Source organism: Sinocyclocheilus anshuiensis, unplaced genomic scaffold, assembly GCF_001515605.1.
Source record: "Sinocyclocheilus anshuiensis isolate Anshui unplaced genomic scaffold, SAMN03320099.WGS_v1.1 scaffold454, whole genome shotgun sequence".
Taxonomy (NCBI): Eukaryota; Metazoa; Chordata; class Actinopteri; order Cypriniformes; family Cyprinidae; genus Sinocyclocheilus; species Sinocyclocheilus anshuiensis.
The window spans coordinates 2,336,756-2,364,409 of NW_015548217.1; the positions used below are offsets into that span (position 1 = coordinate 2,336,756).

Sequence of the window (27,654 nt, forward strand, 5' to 3'; positions counted from 1 at the left end):
AGCCAACGACATCTTGAATATAAAAGGAAAAACAATGGGGAGGAAAGGAAATATCAGAAACAAAAGGTAAGTGCAGTAATGATCCCAATTGTATAAAATATTATTTTGCATTTTTTTTCTTTCATCTTCTGCAGTTTCCTGCAGTCAGGAAACTAATCAGATACAGCACATTTTCTCAACACGTTCATGCAAGCTGATATATTTTAAAGTACAAATGGAAATATATTTATCTCATAGGTTATTGGTTAAAATATGAAAAAGAGGATGCGAGTAAACATCATTTTGATATGATGTAATGGCAAATAACTCAAACCCTCAATAGTGTTTTTTTTTTCTGGAAAAAAAAATACAATAAAAATGAAGAAATTACATTCATTTCCATCACCACGAGTCCACGTCTTTAAAAATGAAAAGAAAAAGCAACCTCACTTCAGCACTGCCTGTTAAGTTGAGTATTTGTGCCTCAGGAAACACATACAAATAAGATCCTAAAGTACACATACGACAAAATACTGCATATCTACTAAAGACTGCATTAGGTAGGTGGACATGGTAGCTAGCTGCCATAAACCCTCAATAGTGTTTTTTTTTTTTCTGGAAAAAAAAAATACAATAAAAATGAAGAAATTACATTCATTTCCATCACCACGAGTCCACGTCTTTAAAAATGAAAAGAAAAAGCAACCTCACTTCAGCACTGCCTGTTAAGTTGAGTATTTGTGCCTCAGGAAACACACACAAATAAGATCCTAAAGTACACATACGACAAAATACTGCATATCTACTAAAGACTGCATTAGGTAGGTGGACATGGTAGCTAGCTGCCATGATACAGGAAAAAAAAACCTCCCCACATTTCCCTTTGCCCAAGAGAAAAAAACACTCATTTTTCCATCTGTGAATATGAAGCTGAAATAAGGAGCAGGTTCACATTTTAAGAGCTAATCGGTGTTAAACGATGTTTGGCAAGTCCATATCTGACCTGTCTTTTCAGTCGAATGCAAATGTTCAAGACTGGGAACAGGGGAATCTCGAGCACACATCTGATACGCATGCGTGACATTACGTTAATATTTATATTGGTCATTGGTCGGTCGTTTGTTCGGTAACACAAAGGGGGCTCGTCTATTTGCTCTCCATCCATGTTCAGCCCAGAGTTCATAGTGATGGAGACCTTCTCTGCTGGGTTACACCCACAATTCATTTCATTTTATAACTTCAAGTAGGCTATATTAATATATGTGTGTGCATATATCTGTGAGTATTTACCTAATTATGTAAAAGGCCCACCGTCCCTCCTTCAGAACAGCAACCTCTCTCTTTTCTCCTCCACCTCACATTTGTCTCACCCCGATTCTAATCGTTACTTCTCTCCAAAATCCACTGACTTTCATCTCACCTCACTATTTGGCACCTTGGATTCATTAACAGGTGATGTGGCTGCAGCAGGTGCGTGGCTGGCGGGGAGAAACAAAAAATGGTTTGAGGTCAAAGGTCGCGACATGGCTGCCCTAGTCAGTGGCGTTCTGCTTGTCTCTCTCCGCTGTGACGGGGACGGTGTTCCCTCCATCTTCAGTCTTGGCTCTTTTGGTGTCAGGCTGCTCTGCTTGGTCTCCGTTCTGCCGTTTGGTTGGTAGAGACGCTGAGGCCGAGGCATGGGTCGCCAGCATGTGCAGAGAACTCGCTGAAAAACAGCAGACGGATCGCGTTAGCTGTGCGCAAGACACGCTAAAGCAACGCTCTGGGTTCAAAGCTAGAAACTGCCAACTATAATACATCAGTTTGTAAAAACACACAAATGTGCTGATGGGAAGTCTGTGATTTTTATAGATTCATAACCATATAGAGGAGTGTGGACCAGAAGCCTGTGAGCACTAGTGAAAATGTAGCTCTTTTCCTGTTATGTGCAAACTGTCCTGACTGCCCTAAACCTAACATTAAAATCAACCACCAGGGGCAGCACTTCATTTCTTTAAAGGCTAATGCCCGGTTCAGACTACATTATTTTAGCCCGATTGTGCCACGATTTGCTTGACGTAGGGTGTCGTGGGGATTCGTAAACGACAATGGGCGTCGGGACGCAAGATTCCATCGTTTCAGCTCGTGTAGTGTGTCAGTGAATGACAACCGATTCCGCGTCTGCGATGCTTCACGACATCACGACAGAAAGACTAGCATGTTTAATATTTTTTCCGTCGTCCACGACGAGTTCTGTCACATTGGTGATGTTGACCAATAGCAGCACAGAAACTCTTTCATACACAGGTTTCAAACATGGCAAAACAAAAGAGAGATGATGGTGCTGCTAGGTGGAATTATGAGATGGAGGAAAGGTTCGTGGAGCTGTGGCAACAGTACTCCTGCCTGTATGATGTGTCATCGAGGGACTGGAAACATCACAAATTGAAATGGTTTCATGGTGCTCGTTGTTGTATTTTAAAACACAATAGCAATGTTTGCAAATGACATTATCGGCATTTAAAATAAAATGATCCCAAACGTTACTACAGTGCGTTGCCGCTGTACCGCACAGTCAGTGAATACAATACAATACCCTTCCACCAGCAGTAGCCTACGGCAAAACACACTGTTGCTCACATGAAACATTTTTCTGAGTAGTATGACAAGTGAGGTACAAAGCTTTGTTTATTAGAGAAATAATTGGTTTGCAGGCAAATGTTACACCGCCACTATGCTTTTTGGATTTTTTTTTTTCTTTTGTTCGAGCCCATAAATTTAAATCAAGCCATACGTGGCTTTGTGTTCCGTCTTGGGGGTTGGTCACGAATTTCCACGATTTTAATATTGGTTTCTTTTCCCAAATCCTCACCCTCTAATTTCGAAGAGTTAATTGCAAAAGCAGGGTCTTTTGCAATTATTTTTTGCAAAAGACCCTGCTTAATCGGCCATCGATAGATTTAATCGATTACATCTCTTATCGATAATTAATTGATCGTCGATTAATCGTTGACATCCCTAAATTCAACTGAAAAATATTAAAGGAATCATGAACTGCCTCTGTTTTTTATTTTGTATTGTTTTCTGAGGTCCACTTATAATGTCATCAAGATTTTTACATCAAAAAACTATTTTGAAGTAATAGGCTATTTTCTGTCCTGTTTTTGACACCCTCATCAGAACGATCCATTTGAATAGGTGTGGCGGATTGCAGACTTGGAAGTAAACGCCCACTGCTATGAGTGACTTGTAAATGTTTGACAGTCTACGTCCTTCACAGATGTGATTTAGGTTAAAAACGCATAAATACTCAGTACATATCAAACGATCTGTTTAACAGACAAAGCAATAGTGATCACGTCATAAAAACAGTTACTCATACTTGTGTGTTGTGACATGACTCTTGGAAACAATATAGTCGGCACAGCATCAAGATAATGATCCCAAAATTCATTTTAACGTTGGGATCAGAAGGAAGGCAATGCAAATACGTTTTTTTTTTTTCCACAACCCGGCACTGCACAGCACCTTGTTGTCTTCAGAGCCATCTTTATCTTTTGGCTTCTGCATAGACCTGCATGTTCGCCCCTTGTAAACACCATGTGCATATCGACATTGATGTTGCATGTTGTTATCTCAGAAACAGTTTCAGCCATCACATTGAATCAGGTAAACTGGTTATATATTTATGTTTCAGTATAATTACGCACGCTATACCAGGGGTGGTTCTAAACCCTTTTTAGGTGGGTTTCAGCCCCCCTATCTGTCACCTTAGCCCCCCAAAGCTCTTAACGATCAGGCCAGTGCTGCTTCCTCGAGAAAGTTTTTCATTCTCACGTGTTTTAAGTCTTGTCAGTTTAAACATTAAAGTAATTTTAAGCCATTTAAGCCCAAGACATCTCCGTGTGGTACGCACGCGCTGTGATAAAGCGTTTCTATGCGCACCGCTCACACACCTGAAGTGCACAAACAGATAGCCTTCTCAGACAGCAGGTGAATACCAATGGCTGTCTTGACAAGACATTGTAAGCACAGTCGGTTGTTTTAAGTGAATGTAAACAGTAAAGAAAATATCAAATGTACATCAGTATAATGGATCCGTGCATTTCTTATGTAAATAATGTTAATCAAAAAGAGCAAAAGAAAAATAGTTCACTGCTTTAATAGCTTTAATGGATATTTGCTTTATGTTAATGTTAATAAAGTAATTTGGTGTGACTGCAGTAAAAACGGGGGGGGGTTTGGGGTGTTGGATGTTGGGGGGGCGCGAGTGAAATTAGACAAACTTGGGTGGGCGCATGTCCTAAAAGTTTGAAACCCCCTGGAGTAGAACATTCCAAAAGTTGTCGTTTTGGCAGACTGCCTTCAATATAAGCTGTTTTTAGACTAACGACAAAGTTTTGAGTTCTAAAACTTACAGGATGTTTTATAGCACAATGACCTCTTATATGTCAAAAGATCAAGGGAATTTTGGTTTCTAAGTTCATAATTCCTTTAAAACAATGTAATTCACACTTAGAAAAAATAAAATAGTGTAAGAATATACGTTTAATATATACGTTTTAAGTCCATGCAGACCTCTAATTCTGTATGCTCACCTTTGAGCTCTCCGTTTTCATGCGGTTCTGCTTTAACGATGCTGGACTGGGTAAACACAGGCTCTGGCAAGTGTGTGTTGGCTGTAGACAGTCCGGTTACGGTCGCAATGGAAACAGCAGGGATCTGATGCACCACATGGACAGTCTGCATGACAGGCTGCTGGGATGTGGAAGTGGACACCGGTGTGGCGACGGCGTAGGTCACAGGTTTGATGGTGTGCGGTAGCTGCCGCTGAACTGTGATGAGAACCGGTTGGGTGTTGAGAGGCGAACCTGTGTGGTTTTAAGTTTGGTTAAAATGCAGCTGACCAGCAGTGGGAAAACACAATCTGACAGTAGAACAGTGGTTCGCAAACTGGGGTACGGTGGGGGGTACGCGAACAAAATTCTGAGTTTTGGCATTCATTTAATACCCCAACTTAAAGCAACATTAAAACCGAACATGTATTTCTGACAAGCAAAATGCCGCTTCCAATGTAAAAACAGGAAAATGGGAGTTCCGTAAACGGTCAAATACATGATATCCAATCAGCTTACCTCATTTTTTTGCGGTCAAAACTGACTGCATCCACACAAGCAGCATGCATGTGATAGGATGGCCGCTGAATGTAGCCTACATTTTGAACAGAATATTGTCATGTTTGTTCTATTTTGCAACGAAATAATAGTTCCAACGAAATCCGTATCATCTGGTGTGCGTCTCCAAGCATCATACAGCAGTGTTTCGTTAGTGAACGAATCTGCGGCTTTGAACGATTTGGAGAGTCAGTGATTAATAACCCATTCATAACTACAGCATTTTGCTTCCTTACTGAATGAATGAATGAATGAATGACGCGACGCCTGACTCATTAAGACAGCGACTTGCCGCCACCTATTGTTTTATTTTTAAATCTACAAGTATCATTTCGATTTGCCATCATTTATTGCTTTATTTATTATAGCACAATGACCTCTTATATGTCAAAAGATCAAGGGAATTTTGGTTTCTAAGTTCATAATTCCTTTAAAACAATGTAATTCACACTTAGAAAAAATAAAATAGTGTTTATTTTAACACTATTAAAATAAAAATAGATCCAAGAAAGATACAACTAGATGTGGTGCACTGAAACGTGAAATTGAGGGATGTGTGGATGTAAAGGAAAAGGATGCATTAGATTTGTAACAAGACAAAAATAAGTAAAAACTGTAGTTGAAAATAAGACATAATTAACCACCAAGCTCTAATAAACGTACTAAGTTATGCCACATAAATTCTGAAATGCTGGCTGTAATTATAATGTAAATACATGGCGATAACACAGTTGGTTCCTGACCTGTGTTGCCAGATCCTTGGACAGCAGTGACCACATGCGTCCCATTCTGAGTGATGGCCTTGACGGGCAGCTGATGCTGGCCAATTGGAGCCTGTTGCACTATGGTAACGGTCTGTATTGGGCTGGACTTGGACATCTGAAGAATGCGACTCGTCCCACCTATAGAAGTGGTTGTAATAGCAGGCACCGGCTCCACTTTCACTGAGAAAAATGTAAAAACAGCATTAAAGATGAGCAGTTCTCTCTGACATCTGAAATGGTTAATGTACATCCAGCCTGTCTTAATCCAAACCACTTCACGATGATACACCGGCTGGATATACATTATCCTGCTCATTACATGGCTACTTGCCACATAAGTAAAGAACTGGACGTGAAATATTGATTCGAGTTAAACTCGAATAAAAAAAACGTTCAGCAAGTGGCTTTGAGCCAAGATGGACGAACAAATTCAGACAAACATTTAAGGAATAGTCAGACCACTGATTACAAGGCTTTTCACCAAATAAATAGATACATGGACAAAAAATAGCATCTAAAGGCCGGGAAACACCAAGCCGACTTCAAAGAACTAGCGGCGATCGCCTCGGTGTTGTCGCTTCGCATCGGCAGCGTCAGACAAAAATCTGCACTTGAACACACCACACATACTACAGCCGACTGCAAACTAACACGTGCGTTCTGGAATGAGCGGTCTATATCAGCAGCTATCAATATTATATATTCGTCATTTAAAAGGAGAAACCGAAGCAAGGATATATGAGATGTACGTAGATATACAAAACGTAAACAAAACAGCGCTTGCGTACTATTTTAAATATCAGTTATGTTGATAACTTTCTTAATTTTAATCGACGTTATGAAAATATTCGCATATTGGAATGCTTGGGTAAGATCACGTAACATTAGAACAGCCTTCTCTCACTCATTAAGACAGCGACTTGCCGCCACCTATTGTTTTATTTTTAAATCTACAAGTATCATTTCGATTTGCCATCATTTATTGCTTTATTTATTATATTAATAATACACTTAATGAAATGTTAAGAATATGACATAAAACATAACATACAATTAATAAGGTTAGAAAATCTTTGCCTCTATAAAGGTAAAAGATGCACCTGCAAATCAATTTAAGGGGGCAAAGAATATGACATAAAACATGACAAAATTAATAAGGATAGAAAATATTTGCCTCTATAAAGGTAATAAATGCACCTGTAAATCAATTTAAGGGTGCAAATATTGTCCTTTCTCTGTGCCGCCTGCATTTACTTGCTAGGTTTCATCACTTTCGCTTTAATTCTCCTGCACAGACTCGTTCGCTAAACTGAACATCCAATCAGAGTTCTCACTCTCGCCGACAGCCCCGACGTAGATTCAACATGTTGAATTGGACAAACTGCCACCGACGTGAGCCCGATGTGAGGTGACGTGGATCACACCAAACAAACCAGCCCGACAGACGCTCGCCGACCTTAAAGAGTTGGGAGAAAACCGGATGCATGTCAGATGCGCGTCATGTGATAAGGTTTTAAAGAGACAGCGCTGCTTTTAAAGTGCAATCTGCTGCAGTCCGTTATTGATGTAAATCAATGAGAAATCACTCACTGCTCTGCTCGCTGATTAACTTTTGTAACTTGGAAAAAAAAAAAAATCACATGACAAAATTAATAAGGATAGAAAATATTTGCCTCTATAAAGGTAATAAATGCACCTGTAAATCAATTTAAGGGTGCAAATATTGTCCTTTAATAGAAAAGGTGTGACTGCGGTCTAAGTGGAAGAGAGGGGGTACGCAGAAGAATGTTAAATGCCCCAGGGGGTACGCCGCTGTAAAAAAGTTTGAGAACCACTGCTCTAGAACAACGCCCCACACATGATGATTAGCATCTCTCTAAAATATAAAGGACGCTACATATTTACAGGTTCATTTATACAGCGAGCAAACAACAGTAAATGTGATACTACAAGTCCAATGTGCTGTTTTAAAATTAAATAACTGAAAAAGGGTGGAAAGGACCATGTGTTTATTACATTAAACACATTGAAGGCTTCCATAATTTCTCACTACTGAATTTCCATGAATTTTCCAGGCATTTGTGTTATCTGGATAAGGATGCTTCAAAACTGATTTGATTCAGACTGATTCACCAGTGAACCAACCAATTTGTGAACATTATACTCAATACACAATTCCTAAACTACTCTTAATTTCAGCAAAGGCCATATTTTAACTCGTGCATGAGGAATGACCTTACCTGGAGCATTTTGTGCAAAGCAAGCCTCTTGTATGACTGCTAATTTGGGCTGAACGGCTGGAGTAGGAGCGGAAGCAGGCGTGGGCTCCGGGTCCATAGGAACAGGTGATCCTTCTCTTGATAAGCTGTCGGGAGTCTGAACGCCGCTGGAGTGGGCCGACAGTGCCCCCGTGTGGTTAGGAGACGCTGGAGCGCTCCTGAAATGAGACGGGAAGAAAACTGTATGAATAAACTCAAGGTACATTGTTCATGAAGGCCTGTTTGTTTAAAAGCATGGGAAGAAAGCATTCAATCTCTGGGACCCACACCACCATAAAAGCATATAAGAGCAATTTAAGTCTGTTTGTTACAAAGTGTGACTACATCAATTTAGGAACAGTTCATCTAAAAATGACAATAGTCTTACAGCAACAAAAAGGGAAGAATACTAATGATCACCTGGATGAGAGCGGCCCAAGTGGGGTCCTAAAACATGGCACACCGCGCGGCCTGCGCTTGCGGAAAGCTTGTTCGATGAGCTTTCCCTCAGATGAGGGGTCTATTCTCCAGAAAGAGCCTTTGCCCGGCTCCTCTTGAGATCGGGGCACTTTGATAAAATAGCGGTTTAAAGACAGATTGTGACGAATCGAGTTCTGGGAGAGTGAAAAAGCAACAAAAAGGTTAACGTTTTCGCAACCGCTTAAGGTAAAAATGTAACTTCATTTGACACTTGTAAGGATGAAGCAGTTAATAAGAGATGATGTGCAAATCCACTTATAGAGCGGGTACAGGTTTTTTTTTGTGGCAAAATAATTTAATGTTAGTTTTGCCCCATGATCACACTCCAGTAGAACACTCTTTATTTGTGTGCAAAATGAGCAATAGCTTTGCACCCTTTAGGGCTGGGACGATAAATCGATGCAGAATCGATTCGTGGATCGAGTCTGGGATTTTCAGAATGCGTCGCGATTCTGAGCTTAGATTTTAACAGCAGATGGCGCTCTAATCTAGTTTTTATCCGCACACTCAAATGCTGATGAAGAGGAGTGCTAAAGACCGCTTGTGCGTTCGGCTGAGTCATGTAACGTTAATTTCACCAGTGGTGGACAGTAACTAAGTAGTTTTACTTCGTTACTGTACTTAAGTACATTTTTCAAGTATCTGTACTTTACTGGAGTAGTTTTATTTTGAGTAACTTACTTTTACTTTACTACATTCCAAAGCATAAGACCGTACTTTTTACTTTACTACATTTCATAAAACTTATCGTTACTCCTTATAATATATCACGTGCTCCGACACGAAGAAGCGGTGTCTGATTCATGAACGAACTGATTCTTTTCAATTAACCCGTTAAATCGGTTCTCAAATCGCACCAAACGATTCATTCACGAATTGGAAAGATCTGATTGCAGCTGTTCTCGAGTTGACAACTCACTGATTCAAATGATCCGTTTAGTGCGAGTCTCCAGTGAACTGAATTCACAAGTAAGAACCGGGAGATCTTGTCAGCGCACGCGCGTCTGATGTTGTTAAAAGTAAGTTACTAATGTCGAATTTTAGGATTAATTATTGTAACTGAAAATCATATTTAGGTCAAAGCTGTCAGTTGTTTACTAACTAAATCTGCTGTAAAGGGTGACATGTTTAAGCCCACTGAAATGCTTGATGCAGACACATCAACATCAGAGTCTCTATGTTTTAGGTCAAAAAACAATACAATAGCTCATGCACGTTCATCTTCCCCGCTGATGTAACGGTAGCAGTTTTACTAAAATGCTATGCATTTAGCCCAATGTGACGTCTGTTTTTATATTGTTTGTCAGCACACATAGCCTAAGTTACTATGTATCTGGATCAACTAGCTGAGTAGACAAATATAAATGTTTATTCATTCATAACCATGCTGAAAATAAGCCAATAATGTTAGCTGATGCTAACTGTCTAGCTAAGGAGCTTGCTGGTGCTAAATCAAGGTAATTTTTTTTTAAATAAAGTCCAAATATTTTTATTCAGATAGATTACATCTGAGGGAAAGAGAAAGGATGTGATGTTCAGAACATGGTAACTACAGTAATTAAAACACTGGACACACACACCCCTTTTTATAGGCCGTTCATTCTAGTAAATAAATTAACACATTTGTATTTTCACTCGAGTAAAATTGAAAACTGAGTACTTTTACTGGAGTAATATTTTATTATACAGATCTGTACTTTTACTCAAGTACTTGATTTGTGTACTTCGTCCACCACTGAATTTCACCTCAGCTCAGAATGCTTTTATGACGTGAGATTAACGTAAACACAGCCAACTGTGAACACCCTTGTAATTCGCTTCAACCTCTTCGAATTTTATGAATGATCATTTTATGTTCAAGTGGGTGTAAGGATTTGGAAACAAGCAGAGTACAGCTGTTTCTAAAGCATGCAGCGCCATCTGCTGTTCAAAACTAAGCTCACAATCGACTCAAGAAAGAATCGCGATGCATACGGAAAATCTCAGAATCGATGCGGAATCATTTCTCGATTCGCGATGCATCAATTTAGTTTCCCAGCCCTAGCGCCCTTACTCCGACTCTGTGGCTTGAGAGTTTGGTGTCGTGTCTGTCCCATCTTTCAATAACAGCCTCATTGAAAAGTCTGCATTACATCCTGACAGCATGTGTAATATGCACTGAAATGTGCCAAACAAACTGTAAGAGTCAGACTGAAACAAGCAACAGCCATGCTTAAAAAAAACCCTTGTTTCAAATGCTGAGATCCTTCAGAAGGGTCTGCAGAGCTTTAGGTGCTACACACAATCAGTAGAGCAGAGGTTTGGAGTACTTCTCAGTAGGGTTGGGTACCGAAACCCGGTATGTACTAGAACCGAATCAGAACACAGATTTCGTTGCATTGTCTGAGTGATCGATTGAAATATTTGTCCTCTGGTTCTCTGAAACGGACGTAAGAAGCATCATCACCGGCACCGCACGTGAAAAATTATTTCCCGACTGAGAAAATGCACATGAACTAAAGTCGGAAAGCTCTTAATACTACAAATCCAACAAATCTTTGTAGTAACGCGAGTGTCCATGTTGTTTTCAGATTCCAACTTAAAAGCACAGCCCGGGAAATGAGAGCATCCAAGGAGCGCGTGAATGCAGCAATTACACTTGCTCTGATGGCAGCAGGTAGCCTTCCGTTAACTAAGCTAAACATGCTTAAATTAAAATGCCTAAAGCTAAACTTCCCTTGTATTCACTAGGGCTGGGCAAAAAAAATCGATTTTCCGATTAATAGTTTTTTAAAATGACGTCGATTCGATATCGATTCTCAAAAGCCGCGAATCGATCTTTTCCAGTATTTATTTCAGCACACATTTAAAACAAGATCTGATTAAGGTGAATCTTATCATTAGTCTTCTCCACTAGATGTCACCCTTATTTACCTTGTGCGATGTTACAACAGAAATCCTGTCATTCATTCAGCACTTATCATGAACATACGCGCAATTCGCAATGCTCAGGTGAAATGCTATAGTGATAATATAAATCTGCGGAAGCATCTGATATCACGCATAAGGCGCCATGATTTCCGCAATGAATGAATGGCGGATGGTGCGTTCTTGTCACAGAATGAGGCAGAAAATATGTTGCATAGGCTACTTTAAAATGAATACATCGATTAGCAATGGATTATAAATATACTAAAATGTTATGAAAATACCAGAGATGGCTTGAATAACAGAGATAAACTATATTGTCGCAGTCGAGTGTTTATTGTCTTTGTTTTATCATTCAAAACGTTTATTTGTTCTGTTTACTCAGTTACAGCTATAATAGCAATGCCTTTGTCCATATAAGGGATTTCCTGGAGGGTCATGAGTTCTGCTACTTCTGTGACTGGATATGTGGATTTTCTGTGCGAGGGTGCATCCAGTATGAATGAAACAGACATCATGTGTTTATAGTGCTAACGGCCAATCCATCATTTTTGGGGAATTATTATTATTATTTTTTTTATAAGTATCGTTTCAGGCACCGGAAGCGTTTTAAAAGTATCGATTTGGCACCGGTATCGAGAAAAAAAATAAAAATAAAAAAAATGATACCCAACCCTACTTCTCAGCTTTTTAAGGGACAATAGCTTTATCGTCTTTAACTTATAAATGCAGATGAACATGCGTTGATGTACCCATCAGTCTGACAGAACAAGTTTTTATATCAAAAGCACAAAGAAAGTATTGAGATTCCTCATGGTATGACCTCTTTAGATATTCTCACTAATTCAGAAAGCTACTAACAAGTGCTTGTTACACTCAACTCAAAAAAAAAACTGTTACTATCAACACTGTATAAATTTTGTGGATCTTCCTAAACAATAAGTAAAAAAAAAAAAAAGGCTAAATAATAATAAATTAGTCTGCCTGGGTCTGCTCAACAAGTTCACCTCAACCACACAGACATACAATAGCACTAAAACAATGACTAATTACATTAAATGACTAAACAGTCTCAAGACACTGCACACAGAAGAGCTGATTGACACTCACTTGCCAGCCCTTGTCTGCTGTCCTGTAATATGGATAATTCTTAGTAATGTGGGTATATATTCCATTCAGTGTTAGTTGTTTGTCTGGTGCCATTGTGATGGCCTGAACAATAAGCTGTGCATACGAGTAAGGAGGCTTGGAGTCATCCTGTTAAAGACAAGAAGGAGAGCATTGGACAGTATACTGCATTTCAGATTTGACCAATCTGTTTCAGAAATGTCCACAGGAACAATGATAAACAAGTAGGGCTGCACGATAAATCGCATGCGATATTTAACGCGCATCTTGTCAGTAAAGCCGTTCTGTAATCAGCGGTAAATCTCCATCACGTGCGGGCTTTCACATTGAGCAGCATTAACTACACAGAGCCGTTGTTCACTGACAAGCTGCGCAAAATATGATAGTGGTTTTGCGCAGCTTGTCAGTGAACAACAGCTCTGTGTAGTAAATGCTTCTCCATGTGAAAGCGTTTCACATGGAGATTCGTGATGGAGATTTACCGCTAATTACAGAACCGGCTTTACTGACAAGATGCGCATTAAATATCGCATGCGATTTATCGTGCAGCCCTATAAACAAGACATCATTATTCTACATGGCAGCATGCATTTTTAAAACATCTCGTACTTTTGGACTGTCTCCTCCAGATGCTTCCTTGTCATTTTCAGATTGGGAGTTTTCATTGATGAGATCAGCTGTGAGACCCCGACCCATTTTATAACTGGACAGTCCCGCACCTCGAGGACTTGAAGGACAGGAGTTGGCAGCGCTGAAGAAAAATTACAAATAATAAAAGCATAATTAAATCTGAGATTTAAAAGACTTCCTAATGACACTTATAGGTGCCCTCTAGAAGCCTGCATTCTGTAAGTGAACGGCGCATTACTGTGCCATCCCAAAGAGGCACACAATCACTTTCACAGACTTTTACATTAACTGTTTCCTCCTGGTGGAATGCTCTGCCCAACTCAATCCAAGCAGCTGAGTCCTTAGCCATCTTCATGAAAAGGCTAAAAACACATCTCTTCCATCTCTTTTTGACCCTCTAACTCTAGCACTATCTATTTTAATACTTGCACTCTATTCATTTTCTAACTGATTGTTTTCTTTAAAAAAAAAAAATAAAAAATAAAAAAAGAGGAGGCCTCTAACACTAGCTTTCTCTATTCTGTCTACTTGTTTTCTTTATATTTCTTACATATAAAAAAAAACAAAAAACACCTTGCTACATGTACTGCATTAGGCTAACCGAGACTTGTCATAGCACTTGCTTATTATAGCTCTTTTGTTGGTTTTGATTGCTTCTGTTGTCCGCATTTGTAAGTCGCTTTGGATAAAAGCGTCTGCTAAATGACTAAATGCAAATGTAAGTATAAGGCCTTTGGAATAAAGGTCAGTATGAGATGATGAGACAAGAAGTTGAAGCAGATGCGCTTACCTGATTGTACCTGTTGGAGACGGGAGGGGACTCATCAGGTGGGCGATGTTGTCTGGAATGTTGATGGTCAGCGGCGAGATCTGGGGTTGGACCGCTTTCACAGGAGATTCCAGCGCGGTCCTGCGGTCTCTCTTGTCGCTGGACAAGGCAGTGAATGTAATTTTGATATTTGTGCTGGGAAATCGGAAAGTGCACCTACAAAATAGGGAACAGAGTTGGAATTTCAACCACTTACGCATTGATGGAATAAATTATTAAAAATACAGCAGACATGCTGATACACAAATCAGCCAGCAACAGAATACAAAAGTAGAGCCGGTTTATATATGGACACTAGCTTGACCCGATTACACAACAGACACATTTTACCATAAGAAATATATTTGAACCTCTAACCACCATTCAACACAATAACCCTGCAGAGCGTTCACATTTCACATCATACATAAAGCATGTAAAAAAGTGCTCAGCTGTGAACTAAGTGGAATTAATAACTATGATTTGAAGTGAAGCTCATCTGATACAGACGCACCCCTCTGCAACAATAAAACACAATGTCATAACTTGCCATCCATCATACATATAAAAATGGAATCACTATAAATGTAAAAAACTGTAAATGAATGTACACATTGCAGCTTTTTAATCATGCACGCCAATGCCATTGAATGCAAGGTCAAATGCTGCGTTAAAACGTGTGACTACAATAGACAAAAACATAATCATTAATTAGAGTGCATAAAACATGAATTATATTAACCATGCTATTGTTTCGGATTACCATTTCCGATCCTTTCATTTAATTAGTGCCCCAAGCATACGTCATATTTTATTAACTTGCAAGATCTGGGTCAGCTGAGGGCATCAAGTACTGAATGAACCCAACACACTGACCAGAGGATTTTTATCATATTGGCAATAATAACAGTACTGCGGTCGTTCGTTATGCTGGAATCTTATAGGAAAGATGCCATTAATATCCTTTAGGGTCGGCTCCTAAAGATAACGACAAAAGCAAAAGTAACCCTCGAGCGTTGTGACTAGTGTTGTGTAAACAGACTGAGGGGAATGGTTAGCTGTTGTGCTAATCGAAGGCTGCAGCGCGAGACGTGAGTTAGTGGCGGTTGTCATAATCAACACGTGCTGCTCGCGAAACAAAACAAATACCGCGAGCGATCGTCGCAAACGCCTTCACGCGGCTGGCGCTGGTCTAATTCCTACCGGCAGTCGTTAGCTTACATGCGGGGAAGCTGGAGAGGAGGAGCCCCTCGTCTCTGAAACACCCCGTCCACGAACACCCCGTTTTTGCCGAGGCATCGAAGGTAGAAATCTCCGCTTCCCGTTCCAGCCTCGCCGGCGGAGAAAATCTCGAGGTGCCTCCGTGAAATAAAGCTCGAATGGCCCATGCTCACGTCCACGGAGCCTTGTGACGAATTCCGACCGACGGTGACCGAGCGTTTCTTCATCTGATACTCGAATTCTCGGCCCTCGAGCCGGGCAACAACCGACCCCGACATCCCGCTCACCGCCATCTTTATTATTTCTCTTGACGGGAATTTGAGACTATCAAAATGAAGCAGCAGGCGGCTGATGCTCGGTCGGGAGGCCTGCTTGCAAAATTTAGTGGGGGGGTCGAATCAAAAGATGAGAAATAAATACGAAGGAACGTGCCAGCCCAGGGACAGCGGCTCCAACCCACAGCCGCGACAGAGAGAATGAAAAAACGATCAACTCTACCAAACAAACCCTGGAGGCGGGGCCGGGCTGATTGACAGCGGTAGCAACCAATGGCTCTGCGGCTCGGGGGGAGAAAAATGGAATCCACCAATCAGCAGTGAGAGGAACAAGCGTGTAGCGCTGAGGGTTGGTTGTGCTGTGTGCTGGCTGACACGCATGTTCTAAGAGGCGGATTGGCGATGCTACAGTTTGGCTAGTGATGCTGTCGGTTCATGGAACACGCGCAGAATAACAGATTTTATGGCGATATAATAATCCACTCATCTCCACAGGACTTCGGTTTTCTTGGCAATAATCGTGTGTCGTAATTAACGTGACGCTTATAGGAGCACCAGCTTGGAAACTGCTCCATTACACCGTTACAGTCTACTACTCTGTATTAAAGGTGCTTTCGTAATGTTAGTATGCTGCATTGCAGATTGGAGATGAATCATATAAAATTCAAAATCTACGGATCATTTCAAGATTTTCTTTACCATACACTGTGAACAACAAATCAACATAAAAGCAGAATGTACTTTGTAAACTTTGCCATGTTTATCGCGTTACACAACGATAATACACACACACACATTGGAAAAAAGCACACAAATTAATACTAAAATTACTTCCACACACATCTTTCCACCAATAGAATCCTCTCCAACACACATCAGCCGTCTGTCCCATCATTAGAGGCCTAAATTGCTCTTATCATTATGAAAGAGTTGCCATGCTTGATTTTACAATCATCTTTAATTTGTCATATGATACTGAATTCTGTGGCCATCATCTTACATCATCATCTTCATGAAATTATGTGCATCACTTGCACGTTATCAATGACAAAAGCATCAAATGAGTAACAAAATAGCTTATAGATACATTTCAAAGAACGGTTATAAGAATTAAGACAAAAACATAAAAACACTATGTTCTTCAGGTGACGAGACTGACTGGGCACTTTTCTAGAATTTGAGTGCATTAGTCTTTAAAAGAGAAAGATCAGGGCGTCAGTGGCTACTGCGCTACTACATAAAGTGCTAATTCTACAGCTAATAAACAAAAAGATGCTGTTTAATGCACTCATCTGCAACCAGGTTTAAACGGTATGCAATTCACCTTACAATTAACCTCTTGTAAAGTAGCAATGTAGTTATTCTCAATTATCTTGTGAAGAAAACAGGATTTTAGAGCTGATAGTTTTATTTTAACCCATTTAGAGTGTAAATATAGACTAAATATGATGATGCGATTCTTCATTCCTCCCCACGGCCTAATATGTTGTGTCTATCAGTCACGTATCTTGTGTGATAGTACGGTGACTGAAGTAAAACTTTTACAGAGCACTGATTATATTAATTAGATTTTCTTAAAGCCAACAAATACGTGAAATGAGGAGCACACATTTACGCCATCAAATAGCTGTTTTGTTATACTTGTCTAAATTCTATGTAGTTACATCATTTTCATCCGGTATGCTGCGTTCATACAGCAAGAAAAACGATATCTAACACCAACAAATAGTTTGCAAATACATAGTGTGAATGATGTACATGTTTACACCCGCCTCTGCTCTTAGTTACAGAGGCGCTTCCTACATTAGATTAGGTTTTGTTAGTGGACAAAGAGATTTAGCTCTCGCTACCTAGCCAAGGACATCCAAAGCTTAAAAAAATCCAATGGAAGACAATTTAAAAAATGTTGTCCTTTCAAAAAAATAAGGTTTCCCTCTTGTCATGCCACAGAATGTGTTTTCTGCGGTCACAGTTTTTCAGTCATCTCTGTTCAAAGAAAGGTCTCTCATGTTTGAACAAAGAGAGTATTTAGAGTTTCTTTTGGTCTCTCCTCCATATGTCTGTGTCACGGTCATCTCCAAAAAGTCTGTGTTGCGAATGCCACTCGAGTCCTTTGACATCCTCAAGAAAGAAACAATCTGGTAAAGTGAAGTAGTGTCTATGCTGCTCAGATCTTCTCGTCAGTCATTTCCAGAAACTGAGCGTAAACATCCCTTGAACACTCCCCTTTTTGGTTGAACAGAAACTTGTAGTAGCTGCCATCAGCACAAATAGCTGGAGGAGGGTCGGAGGAAAAGTTAGTCACTAAACAGCTGAGAATGAACAGTTCTGCGAGTCATATCAGTAAATGACTGATTATTCACAGTACATGCATGTTACAGGCCTATGAATACAGTACTTTTAAAAATATGAGCTCATGTTTAAAGTGTGCATTTAATACGCTTCACTCTACCTATAACAGCATTGGGTTCTGTTCCAAAGGCACAGACGCAGGGCGAACCGGATGGGACCTGGAACTTGGAGAAACTCCATTTGGAGCTGAAATACTTGGGGAGAAAACTGGCCGATGCCAAGCTGTGGCAAAAGAGGGTTTGAGGACTGTAAACAACGTTTTCAATAAAATACGCAGCATGAATGCCAGATAATAAAAAGTTGACGATTTCCACTAAAACCTTTAGTGTGCTCTAACACAAACCTGGACTGCTTGTTCCTTTTGGGATCCTCTGCAGCAAATATGTGGACTGTGCCATGGTCACTCGATACGCAGATAAGAGAGGCATCTTGGTTGAAATTGATGCTGAAATAGAAATACACTGTTATAAATACACACATATTCCCCTTTACAGTATTACAATAGGATAGCACGCGTGCAGTGGATTACCAGTATATATTGGCAGTTTGTGATCCTCTTCTCAGCTCCTGAATAAGATGACCTGCTGAGGTGTCGAATATTCTGATCAGGGTCCCCTAGAGAGAAGACATTTTCTCCATTAGCCAATCGCTGACATGCAGTGCTGGAACAATCCATGTGAATCTAGTGACATGATCAAATCATATCGATTTGCTCTGCATGTCACACACATAAAACAAATGAAGACCAAAATGATGCCAAAATCAACAGTGGCACTGAACTGACTTTTTCAGATGCCGTGGCTATCCGTGTGCCCTGAAGGTTGAGAGCGATGCAGCACAGAGCTCCTTCATGTGCAGGAATATCCACAGGCGGTTTCTCTGTATTGGCCAGATCTACGATCTGAACGTGTCCGGAGTGAGTGGCTGGAAACGCTAGCAATGAATTGTTGCTGTTTGGGCACAAGACACACAAACCTGCAAAGACAATCAGAGTTTTATATGTGTCCTGTAAAGATGAACAGGTATTAATGCTTGTGGTTTAGTATAAGACCACGGATGAATTGCTAGAACACAACTTACCTTTAGGGTTATAGCATGTTTCAAAGACATGCAGCTGATGAGGATTATGAGTAAATGTGAACACTTTAATCATGGAGTCCAGGACCACCACAATTCTGAAACACAAAACAAACCAGACGTTTATAAGGAACTTAAATCTAATCTTTATTGCTTTCCTAATAAATCCACAAACTAAGGACCAGCATTATCAGAAGGTTCCAACTCTGATGGAGGGCTGCTTTCGTACAGTCCGTGGTTTCTAATTTTAATGTGTTTTTGAAGCATTGCACAATCATAGACTTGTCTGATGCAACGGCCGATCAGAGGTGTTTAAGTTAGTCAGACTCCACTTGTTAGTTTTCTTTTAGTCTCATTTTAACCAACAAAGAGTAGATATGACGTAAATAAGATTCATAATGCAGTGTGGTCATCTACATTGATTGTGAGAGTGCAGAACTCAGCATGAAGTGACTGATATCTTCAGTGATTATAAAGGCAGCTCGCTTTTTGTCAGTAATACATTCACAACTTGAATAAAAGTCATGAAACTGACAGTAAAATCCACCATAGTGATAACGTCTGCTTGAGTAGCTTTAATAAGCGTCTACAGTTAGATCCTAAAATAACTCTTTGTCCTATTAATTGTAAAGTGTTTTTGTTATTAATTTTATTACCAACTTGCCACTTTTTAAAAGCGATGTTTACTCATTTGACGTATTTTTACTTATTCTATTATATAAATATGTTCCAAGAGTTTTTGTTACGGCATTGAAATTGGTGCAGTACCATGAAATTTTACTAGTATATTACTGGTATTCTACTAACTACAATATTTGTCAGTCAATGTCAAAGACTGTGCGGCTGCAAGAGTCATTTCTGCATTTGTGATATTGTAACTTTGAATGTTCTCTTGCAACTTTAAAGACAAAATTATTCTAGCTTTTCAATATCAATGCATGAAAATAATTTGCCTATAATGATCCTCAATCAGTTGTCAGACATGTACAGAGTCAAAGAAATTTTATACCAAAGAATTTTAATGAAGAATACAACTACTAGAACATATGAGATCAATACCTGTCACGGCGAAGCTTAACAGCTTTGACCTCTGTGGAAAACTCAATCTCTATCACAGTCTTTTTCTTCAGGTCATCCCAAATCATCACTAACACAAAGACAGGAAAGATTTACTTGCAGAAATTATTTATGCAAAATCCAGTAGAACACGCATTAAAAAAGGCAACTGCTGCCATAAAGCCATCAAACAACTGCCATCTGAAACAGAAATATACCTTTATTAGGAGGGTACTTTGGTTTTTTTCCGCCTCCCACAAGCGCAAGATAATTGCATCGAAAAAGCATCTCCACGTGACCAACTCCTCCCTCAAGAAACTCTGAGAGCAAAGAGAATTAATGAGAGTCAACAGCTACCACAATAAAGCAGGGATACTGTCGCTGACAAAGATCCCATAAACTGTGAATGGTGAATGAATAACTGTTGCTAAATGTTTATCCTTATGTTTCGAAAAGAGATGGTTACAATGACAGTCGTGGACTAGGTGTATGTGTCGTCTGTCTGTAACAGCTCTGGAAAAATTATTTCTGAGTTATCATGCATTTATACTAAACTTCTGCGTGACAAAAGACAAACAGATGTCTTCATTTGTTGTGTGCATTTGCACTAATAAGGCAAGTTTTAAAAATCACAAGCAAAAATCTGAAATGACTAACTTTCCCATATTGTTTTAATATTCGTTAACCCCTGCTATAAATGTCTTATCCAAACATCTGTCAGTGTGTGTTTACTGAATATCTGCAGCATTTAACATGTCAAACATGTCATGAAGACTCACCTTGTTTTTCCTTTTCTTTGAGAGGATCTGTGTTATACACCCTGAATCCATTTTCCATTCCACACGCAAAACATCCTGGTGGGGGAAAAAAAAAGACATTTTAAGGGAAATACTGGGATTTCCTGCTACTCTACAGTTTCACCTTTAAGAGGACCATTCTAGAGATGGACTAAACATCCACATGAAGGTGTCAGTATCAGAACCACAATCCTGTATGTCTACATGTGCTTATGACAACAATTTATGAGCATCTGCTTGGAAAGCAACTAGTGATTTGCTCCCAAGGATGTACAGCAAATGTATTCAGGCACATATACAGCTCTGGAAAAAAAATAAGAGACCACTAGACATTTCTTTCTTAAATCAGCATCTATACATGTATGGCAGACATTCCATTCCAGTGTCTGTTGAATCCCAACACAGGTACACCTAATTCTGCTTAATGAAGTACTGGTCAGGGGATCACCTAAACCAAATCTTATTAAATGAGGAAAAATATTAAAATCACTACTGTGGCCATTACTGTCAGTTTGCAACAGGGCCAGCTGGATGGCAAAAACAGTGCTAGTAGTGCCTCAAAAGTAACTGGAATCAAATAGTAACCATCGACAATGCCAGGCTTCAGGTTGCTTCTATCTTTTAAAATTTCAAAAACATGACCAGGATGACCTCCAACTCATTTGAATGTCACTCAACAACTGTAGGATGACATCAAGTAGCCTACAAAAGGAATGGCAAACGGCAGCTGGGGTGAGGTTCACAGTGAAGATGGTTTAAAACACGTCTCCTGGGGCAGGGCTGAATTCGTGCAAAGCTAGAAAAAAAGCCCTTCATCAATGAGAAGCAAAGAAGAGCAAGTCCAAGGTTTGCAAAAGACCATAAGGACTGGATCGTACACTAGAGGACTGAATTAAGGTCATCTTCTCCGATGAGTCCAATTTTCAGCTTTGCCCAACACCTGGTTGTCTAATGGTTAGACAGAGACCTGGAGACGCCTACAAGCCATCCACTGTGAAATTTGTTGGAGGATCGGAGATGATCTGGGGGTGCTTCAGCAAGGCTTGAATCAGGTACATTCATTTTTGTGAAGGGCACATGAGTGCAAGGATGTCCTGGAAGAAAACTTGCTTCCTTCTGCTCTGACAATGTTCCCCAACTCAAAGGACAATGCTCCAGGACACACAACCAGGTCAATCGAGGTGTGGATGGTGGACCATTCTCCAGACCTGAACCCCATTGAAAAACTCTGGAATGTGAACAAGAGAAAGATGGATGGTCAAGCCATCATACAGCTGAGCTGCTTGAATTTTTGTGCCAGGAGTGGCATAAAGTCAACCAACAGTAATGTAACAGACTGGTGGAGAGCAACTTGTTTTCTTTGCATTGTGAGGTGTGAAAACACTATCTTTTTTGTTATTTTGACCAGTTGTCATTTCCTGCAAATAATAAATGCTCCAAATGAAATGACAATATGTTTATTTGTAATTTGGGAGAAATTTTGGCAGTGCTTAACAGAATAAAACACCAACAAAATGTTCATTTTACTCAAATGCATACCTATAAATAGTAAAACCAGAGAAACTGATAATTTTGCAGTGGTCTCTTACAATTTCCAGAGCTGTATTGAGAGAGAGAGAGAGAGCTTCAGGATACTGCATGTCAGTACTCTGTTGTGATGACAAAAGAGCAGCACTGTTATTCACTTATTGATGGGTCTTCATGACATCCGGCTATGACTCGGTGTAAATGACTCTGTGCCAGAAAGTAACCTGATTTAATCCTTAGTTGAAACCCGTTACCTTCTTCATTTTCATGGGCTATGCGTCAGTAAATGCTGCTTTTAGAATACAGTTAGGCGAGCCCATATTGTGGCATAGTTACTAAATCAGCGCGTTATCACAAGGAATCGGATTTAAATAAACTTAAATTACATTGTAATACAGTGTTAATCAAGTTCATTGCAATCCAAATGCCCAGATGCATCCCCTGAAAGTCGCACTATAGCAGTTGTAGAGCTAGCGCTGGCATTAGCCTGGTTACATCAGCTGTCAATGTTTATTTGATAATATGTTGAAATGTGGTCCTTTTTAAGAACATTGCCGTTTATGTGCATATATATACAGCTGTCGGTCAATTAAAATACAAACAATAAATTAAAGACACTCATGTGACTTCATCTTTATGGCTAACCAGCTGTTCAAGTTCGTTAGCTTGCTAGGCAAAACAGTCATCTTGTTTATGAAGTGTGATATATCTTACAACTAGACGTTTGGACTTGCAACATCTAAATCAAAAAACGGATGCGTTTTTGATGATGTCTAAGATAAATAACAGTTCACTGGCCTCTGTGATTCTTAACGGTAACGGTAAGAGTGATGTTAGCTTGCTTTAGCTAATAGTAAAAATCTTACCGTGATCCTGGTTAAATCCAGCATAAAGTAATCCATTACCGTGGGGATTTGATGGTAATAAATTCATAGTGCTTGGCGTTATTTGGCTAATCTAAATGAAAAGACTGTAAGCCTAACTAAAGGACGGCATTGGAAAGCAACTAGTGATTTGCTCCCAAGGATGTACAGCAAATGTATTCAGGCACATATACAGCTCTGGAAAAAAAATAAGAGACCACTAGACATTTCTTTCTTAAATCAGCATCTATACATGTATGGCAGACATTCCATTCCAGTGTCTGTTGAATCCCAACACAGGTACACCTAATTCTGCTTAATGAAGTACTGGTCAGGGGATCACCTAAACCAAATCTTATTAAATGAGGAAAAATATTAAAATCACTACTGTGGCCATTACTGTCAGTTTGCAACAGGGCCAGCTGGATGGCAAAAACAGTGCTAGTAGTGCCTCAAAAGTAACTGGAATCAAATAGTAACCATCGACAATGCCAGGCTTCAGGTTGCTTCTATCTTTTAAAATTTCAAAAACATGACCAGGATGACCTCCAACTCATTTGAATGTCACTCAACAACTGTAGGATGACATCAAGTAGCCTACAAAAGGAATGGCAAACGGCAGCTGGGGTGAGGTTCACAGTGAAGATGGTTTAAAACACGTCTCCTGGGGCAGGGCTGAATTCGTGCAAAGCTAGAAAAAAAGCCCTTCATCAATGAGAAGCAAAGAAGAGCAAGTCCAAGGTTTGCAAAAGACCATAAGGACTGGATCGTACACTAGAGGACTGAATTAAGGTCATCTTCTCCGATGAGTCCAATTTTCAGCTTTGCCCAACACCTGGTTGTCTAATGGTTAGACAGAGACCTGGAGACGCCTACAAGCCATCCACTGTGAAATTTGTTGGAGGATCGGAGATGATCTGGGGGTGCTTCAGCAAGGCTTGAATCAGGTACATTCATTTTTGTGAAGGGCACATGAGTGCAAGGATGTCCTGGAAGAAAACTTGCTTCCTTCTGCTCTGACAATGTTCCCCAACTCAAAGGACAATGCTCCAGGACACACAACCAGGTCAATCGAGGTGTGGATGGTGGACCATTCTCCAGACCTGAACCCCATTGAAAAACTCTGGAATGTGAACAAGAGAAAGATGGATGGTCAAGCCATCATACAGCTGAGCTGCTTGAATTTTTGTGCCAGGAGTGGCATAAAGTCAACCAACAGTAATGTAACAGACTGGTGGAGAGCAACTTGTTTTCTTTGCATTGTGAGGTGTGAAAACACTATCTTTTTTGTTATTTTGACCAGTTGTCATTTCCTGCAAATAATAAATGCTCCAAATGAAATGACAATATGTTTATTTGTAATTTGGGAGAAATTTTGGCAGTGCTTAACAGAATAAAACACCAACAAAATGTTCATTTTACTCAAATGCATACCTATAAATAGTACAACCAGAGAAACTAATAATTTTGCAGTGGTCTCTTACAATTTCCAGAGCTGTATTGAGAGAGAGAGAGAGAGAGAGAGAGCTTCAGGATACTGCATGTCAGTACTCTGTTGTGATGACAAAAGAGCAGCACTGTTATTCACTTATTGATGGGTCTTCATGACATCCGGCTATGACTCGGTGTAAATGACTCTGTGCCAGAAAGTAACCTGATTTAATCTTTAGTTGAAACCCGTTACCTTCTTCATTTTCATGGGCTATGCGTCAGTAAATGCTGCTTTTAGAATACAGTTAGGCGAGCCCATATTGTGGCATAGTTACTAAATCAGCGCGTTATCACAAGGAATCGGATTTAAATAAACTTAAATTACATTGTAATACAGTGTTAATCAAGTTCATTGCAATCCAAATGCCCAGATGCATCCCCTGAAAGTCGCACTATAGCAGTTGTAGAGCTAGCGCTGGCATTAGCCTGGTTACATCAGCTGTCAATGTTTATTTGATAATATGTTGAAATGTGGTCCTTTTTAAGAACATTGCCGTTTATGTGCATATATATACAGCTGTCGGTCAATTAAAATACAAACAATAAATTAAAGACACTCATGTGACTTCATCTTTATGGCTAACCAGCTGTTCAAGTTCGTTAGCTTGCTAGGCAAAACAGTCATCTTGTTTATGAAGTGTGATATATCTTACAACTAGACGTTTGGACTTGCAACATCTAAATCAAAAAACGGATGCGTTTTTGATGATGTCTAAGATAAATAACAGTTCACTGGCCTCTGTGATTCTTAACGGTAACGGTAAGAGTGATGTTAGCTTGCTTTAGCTAATAGTAAAAATCTTACCGTGATCCTGGTTAAATCCAGCATAAAGTAATCCATTACCGTGGGGATTTGATGGTAATAAATTCATAGTGCTTGGCGTTATTTGGCTAATCTAAATGAAAAGACTGTAAGCCTAACTAAAGGACGGCATTCCTCTAAGAAGGCTAGAGCTGGCAGGCTAATGCTAGGTAAGTTACATGGGGTTTAATATCATGACTGTCTCTCCAGCCAGGAAATAAAGTTGGCAGAGCGCCTGTTGTTCCTCCTTTCTCCGGTTTAAGCGCAGGCTGCGACGTGCGACCGTGGATCGTACCGTAATCTCACCCAGTGTTCACGCGTTATGTGGTCTGTTTATTTCTAGAAATCAGATATTGCAAAAACCTAGAACTTACTGCGGTCTACACATGACAAACATGGACTTTTACCAACCGCTAACTTATCGATGTTTTTAAGTACGCATTTTCTGTGCAGCAATAAAAACGCGGTGGTTTATCCAAACGGGCGTGAAAGGTATTGCAGGCGATATTAAAAATTCTACCTAAAGTTGCACATTTGAAGCGTTTCACGTGAATTACTGGTTAAGTATGAAACATTTTCAATACTGTGCAGTTGCTGCCCCAGTGGCCTAATGGATAAGGCACTGGCCTCCTAAGCCAGGGATTGGGGGTTCGAGTCCCATCTGGGGTGACTGCTTTTCTCTTTTTGCTTTTGAATTAAATTATAATTGACCGTTCGCAAAGTGCTTGATTGACAGGCGATCTGACCAATCAGAACGCGGATATTATGTGCTGCCACTGGACATCTTGCCCGACATCTACGGCCGGTCTCTAAAGAAATGCATGTTAAAACGGGGTAAAAAAAAAAGATCGACTGAATTGAAAGTTTTTCAATAACTAAGTATAAAAATGTGCGGAGGGTTAAGCTGTGCTGTTGTTGGCTGCCACAGTAAAGGCAATAAGCTAAGGAATTCCTTTAAAGTACTTGTTTTGCATACCAGAAAACCTGTCATGTCCGGCGCTGTATGCATGGCTTGGAGCGCTTAAGTTAAAATACTGAGTGTGAAATAATACAATGATATGTTAAAGGGGTCATATGATGCTGCTAAAAAGAACATTATTTTGTGTAATGAAATGTGTTTATGCGGTTTAAGGTAAAAAAAAACATTATTTTCCACATACTGTGTATTGTTTCTCCTCTATGCCCCGCCTTTTTGAAACGCGTCGATTTTTACAAAGCTCATCGTTCTGAAAAAGCGGACTTTTACCAACCGCTAACTTATCGATGTTTTTAAGTACGCATTTTCTGTGCAGCAATAAAAACGCGGTGGTTTATCCAAACGGGCGTGAAAGGTATTGCAGGCGATATTAAAAATTCTACCTAAAGTTGCACATTTGAAGCGTTTCACGTGAATTACTGGTTAAGTATGAAACATTTTCAATGCTGTGCAGTTGCTGCCCCAGTGGCCTAATGGATAAGGCACTGGCCTCCTAAGCCAGGGATTGTGGGTTCGAGTCCCATCTGGGGTGACTGCTTTTCTCTTTTTGCTTTTGAATTAAATTATAATTGACCGTTCGCAAAGTGCTTGATTGACAGGCGATCTGACCAATCAGAACGCGGATATTATGTGCTGCCACTGGACATCTTGCCCGACATCTACGGCCGGTCTCTAAAGAAATGCATGTTAAAACGGGGTAAAAAAAAAAGATCGACTGAATTGAAAGTTTTTCAATAACTAAGTATAAAAATGTGCGGAGGGTTAAGCTGTGCTGTTGTTGGCTGCCACAGTAAAGGCAATAAGCTAAGGAATTCCTTTAAAGTACTTGTTTTGCATACCAGAAAACCTGTCATGTCCGGCGCTGTATGCATGGCTTGGAGCGCTTAAGTTAAAATACTGAGTGTGAAATAATACAATGATATGTTAAAGGGGTCATATGATGCTGCTAAAAAGAACATTATTTTGTGTACAGTGGCAAATCCTACTTGAGTCAAAACTGCCGGCATTTTAGTCTAACGTTACTCTCCCAGAATGAGTAAACAGTCCTCCATAAAATGTGCTGCACACATCTGGATATTTGGGTTAAACTGTTCTGGAACAGTGTTGTAA

The 27,654-nt window shown here is 39.9% G+C and overlaps 2 protein-coding genes and 2 non-coding genes across 5 annotated transcripts in view; 2 read left to right on the forward strand and 2 right to left on the reverse strand.

Moving 5' to 3' along the window:
* Positions 1 to 636: 636 nt before the first annotated feature.
* Positions 637 to 15,990, reverse strand: foxk2a (forkhead box K2a). Its single transcript, XM_016440778.1, has 8 exons — positions 15,329 to 15,990; positions 14,090 to 14,284; positions 13,279 to 13,420; positions 12,652 to 12,798; positions 8,575 to 8,768; positions 8,137 to 8,333; positions 4,557 to 4,829; positions 637 to 1,684 (listed from the first exon to the last, which is right to left on the reverse strand). The coding sequence occupies exons 1-8, from the start codon at positions 15,619 to 15,621 to the stop codon at positions 1,512 to 1,514; spliced, it is 1,614 nt and encodes a 537-aa protein (XP_016296264.1). The 5' UTR covers positions 15,622 to 15,990; the 3' UTR covers positions 637 to 1,511.
* A 1,003-nt stretch (positions 15,991 to 16,993) lies between these two features.
* wdr45b (WD repeat domain 45B) overlaps positions 16,994 to 27,654 on the reverse strand; it is a 21,678-nt gene continuing 11,017 nt past the window's right edge. Inside the window, exons 2-12 of one of the 2 annotated variants that reach the window (XM_016440877.1) lie at positions 25,663 to 25,734; positions 23,279 to 23,369; positions 20,868 to 20,942; positions 20,307 to 20,408; positions 20,092 to 20,179; positions 19,036 to 19,130; positions 18,740 to 18,930; positions 18,485 to 18,570; positions 18,299 to 18,400; positions 18,056 to 18,177; positions 16,994 to 17,877 (exon numbers count right to left, since the gene is read on the reverse strand). In XM_016440877.1, coding sequence (XP_016296363.1) covers positions 17,771 to 17,877; positions 18,056 to 18,177; positions 18,299 to 18,400; positions 18,485 to 18,570; positions 18,740 to 18,930; positions 19,036 to 19,130; positions 20,092 to 20,179; positions 20,307 to 20,408; positions 20,868 to 20,942; positions 23,279 to 23,345 — 1,035 coding nt within the window. In that variant the 5' untranslated portion in view covers positions 23,346 to 23,369; positions 25,663 to 25,734 and the 3' untranslated portion in view covers positions 16,994 to 17,770. Of the gene's footprint in view, positions 17,878 to 18,055; positions 18,178 to 18,298; positions 18,401 to 18,484; positions 18,571 to 18,739; positions 18,931 to 19,035; positions 19,131 to 20,091; positions 20,180 to 20,306; positions 20,409 to 20,867; positions 20,943 to 23,278; positions 23,370 to 25,571; positions 25,967 to 27,654 lie in introns of those variants that run through there. The other variant, XM_016440878.1, reaches the window with a different exon arrangement.
* On the forward strand, positions 26,165 to 26,237 carry trnar-ccu (transfer RNA arginine (anticodon CCU)). Its single transcript has one exon. It is a non-coding gene; the product is annotated as a tRNA-Arg (tRNA).
* Positions 27,004 to 27,076, forward strand: trnar-ccu (transfer RNA arginine (anticodon CCU)). The gene has a single exon. It is a non-coding gene; the product is annotated as a tRNA-Arg (tRNA).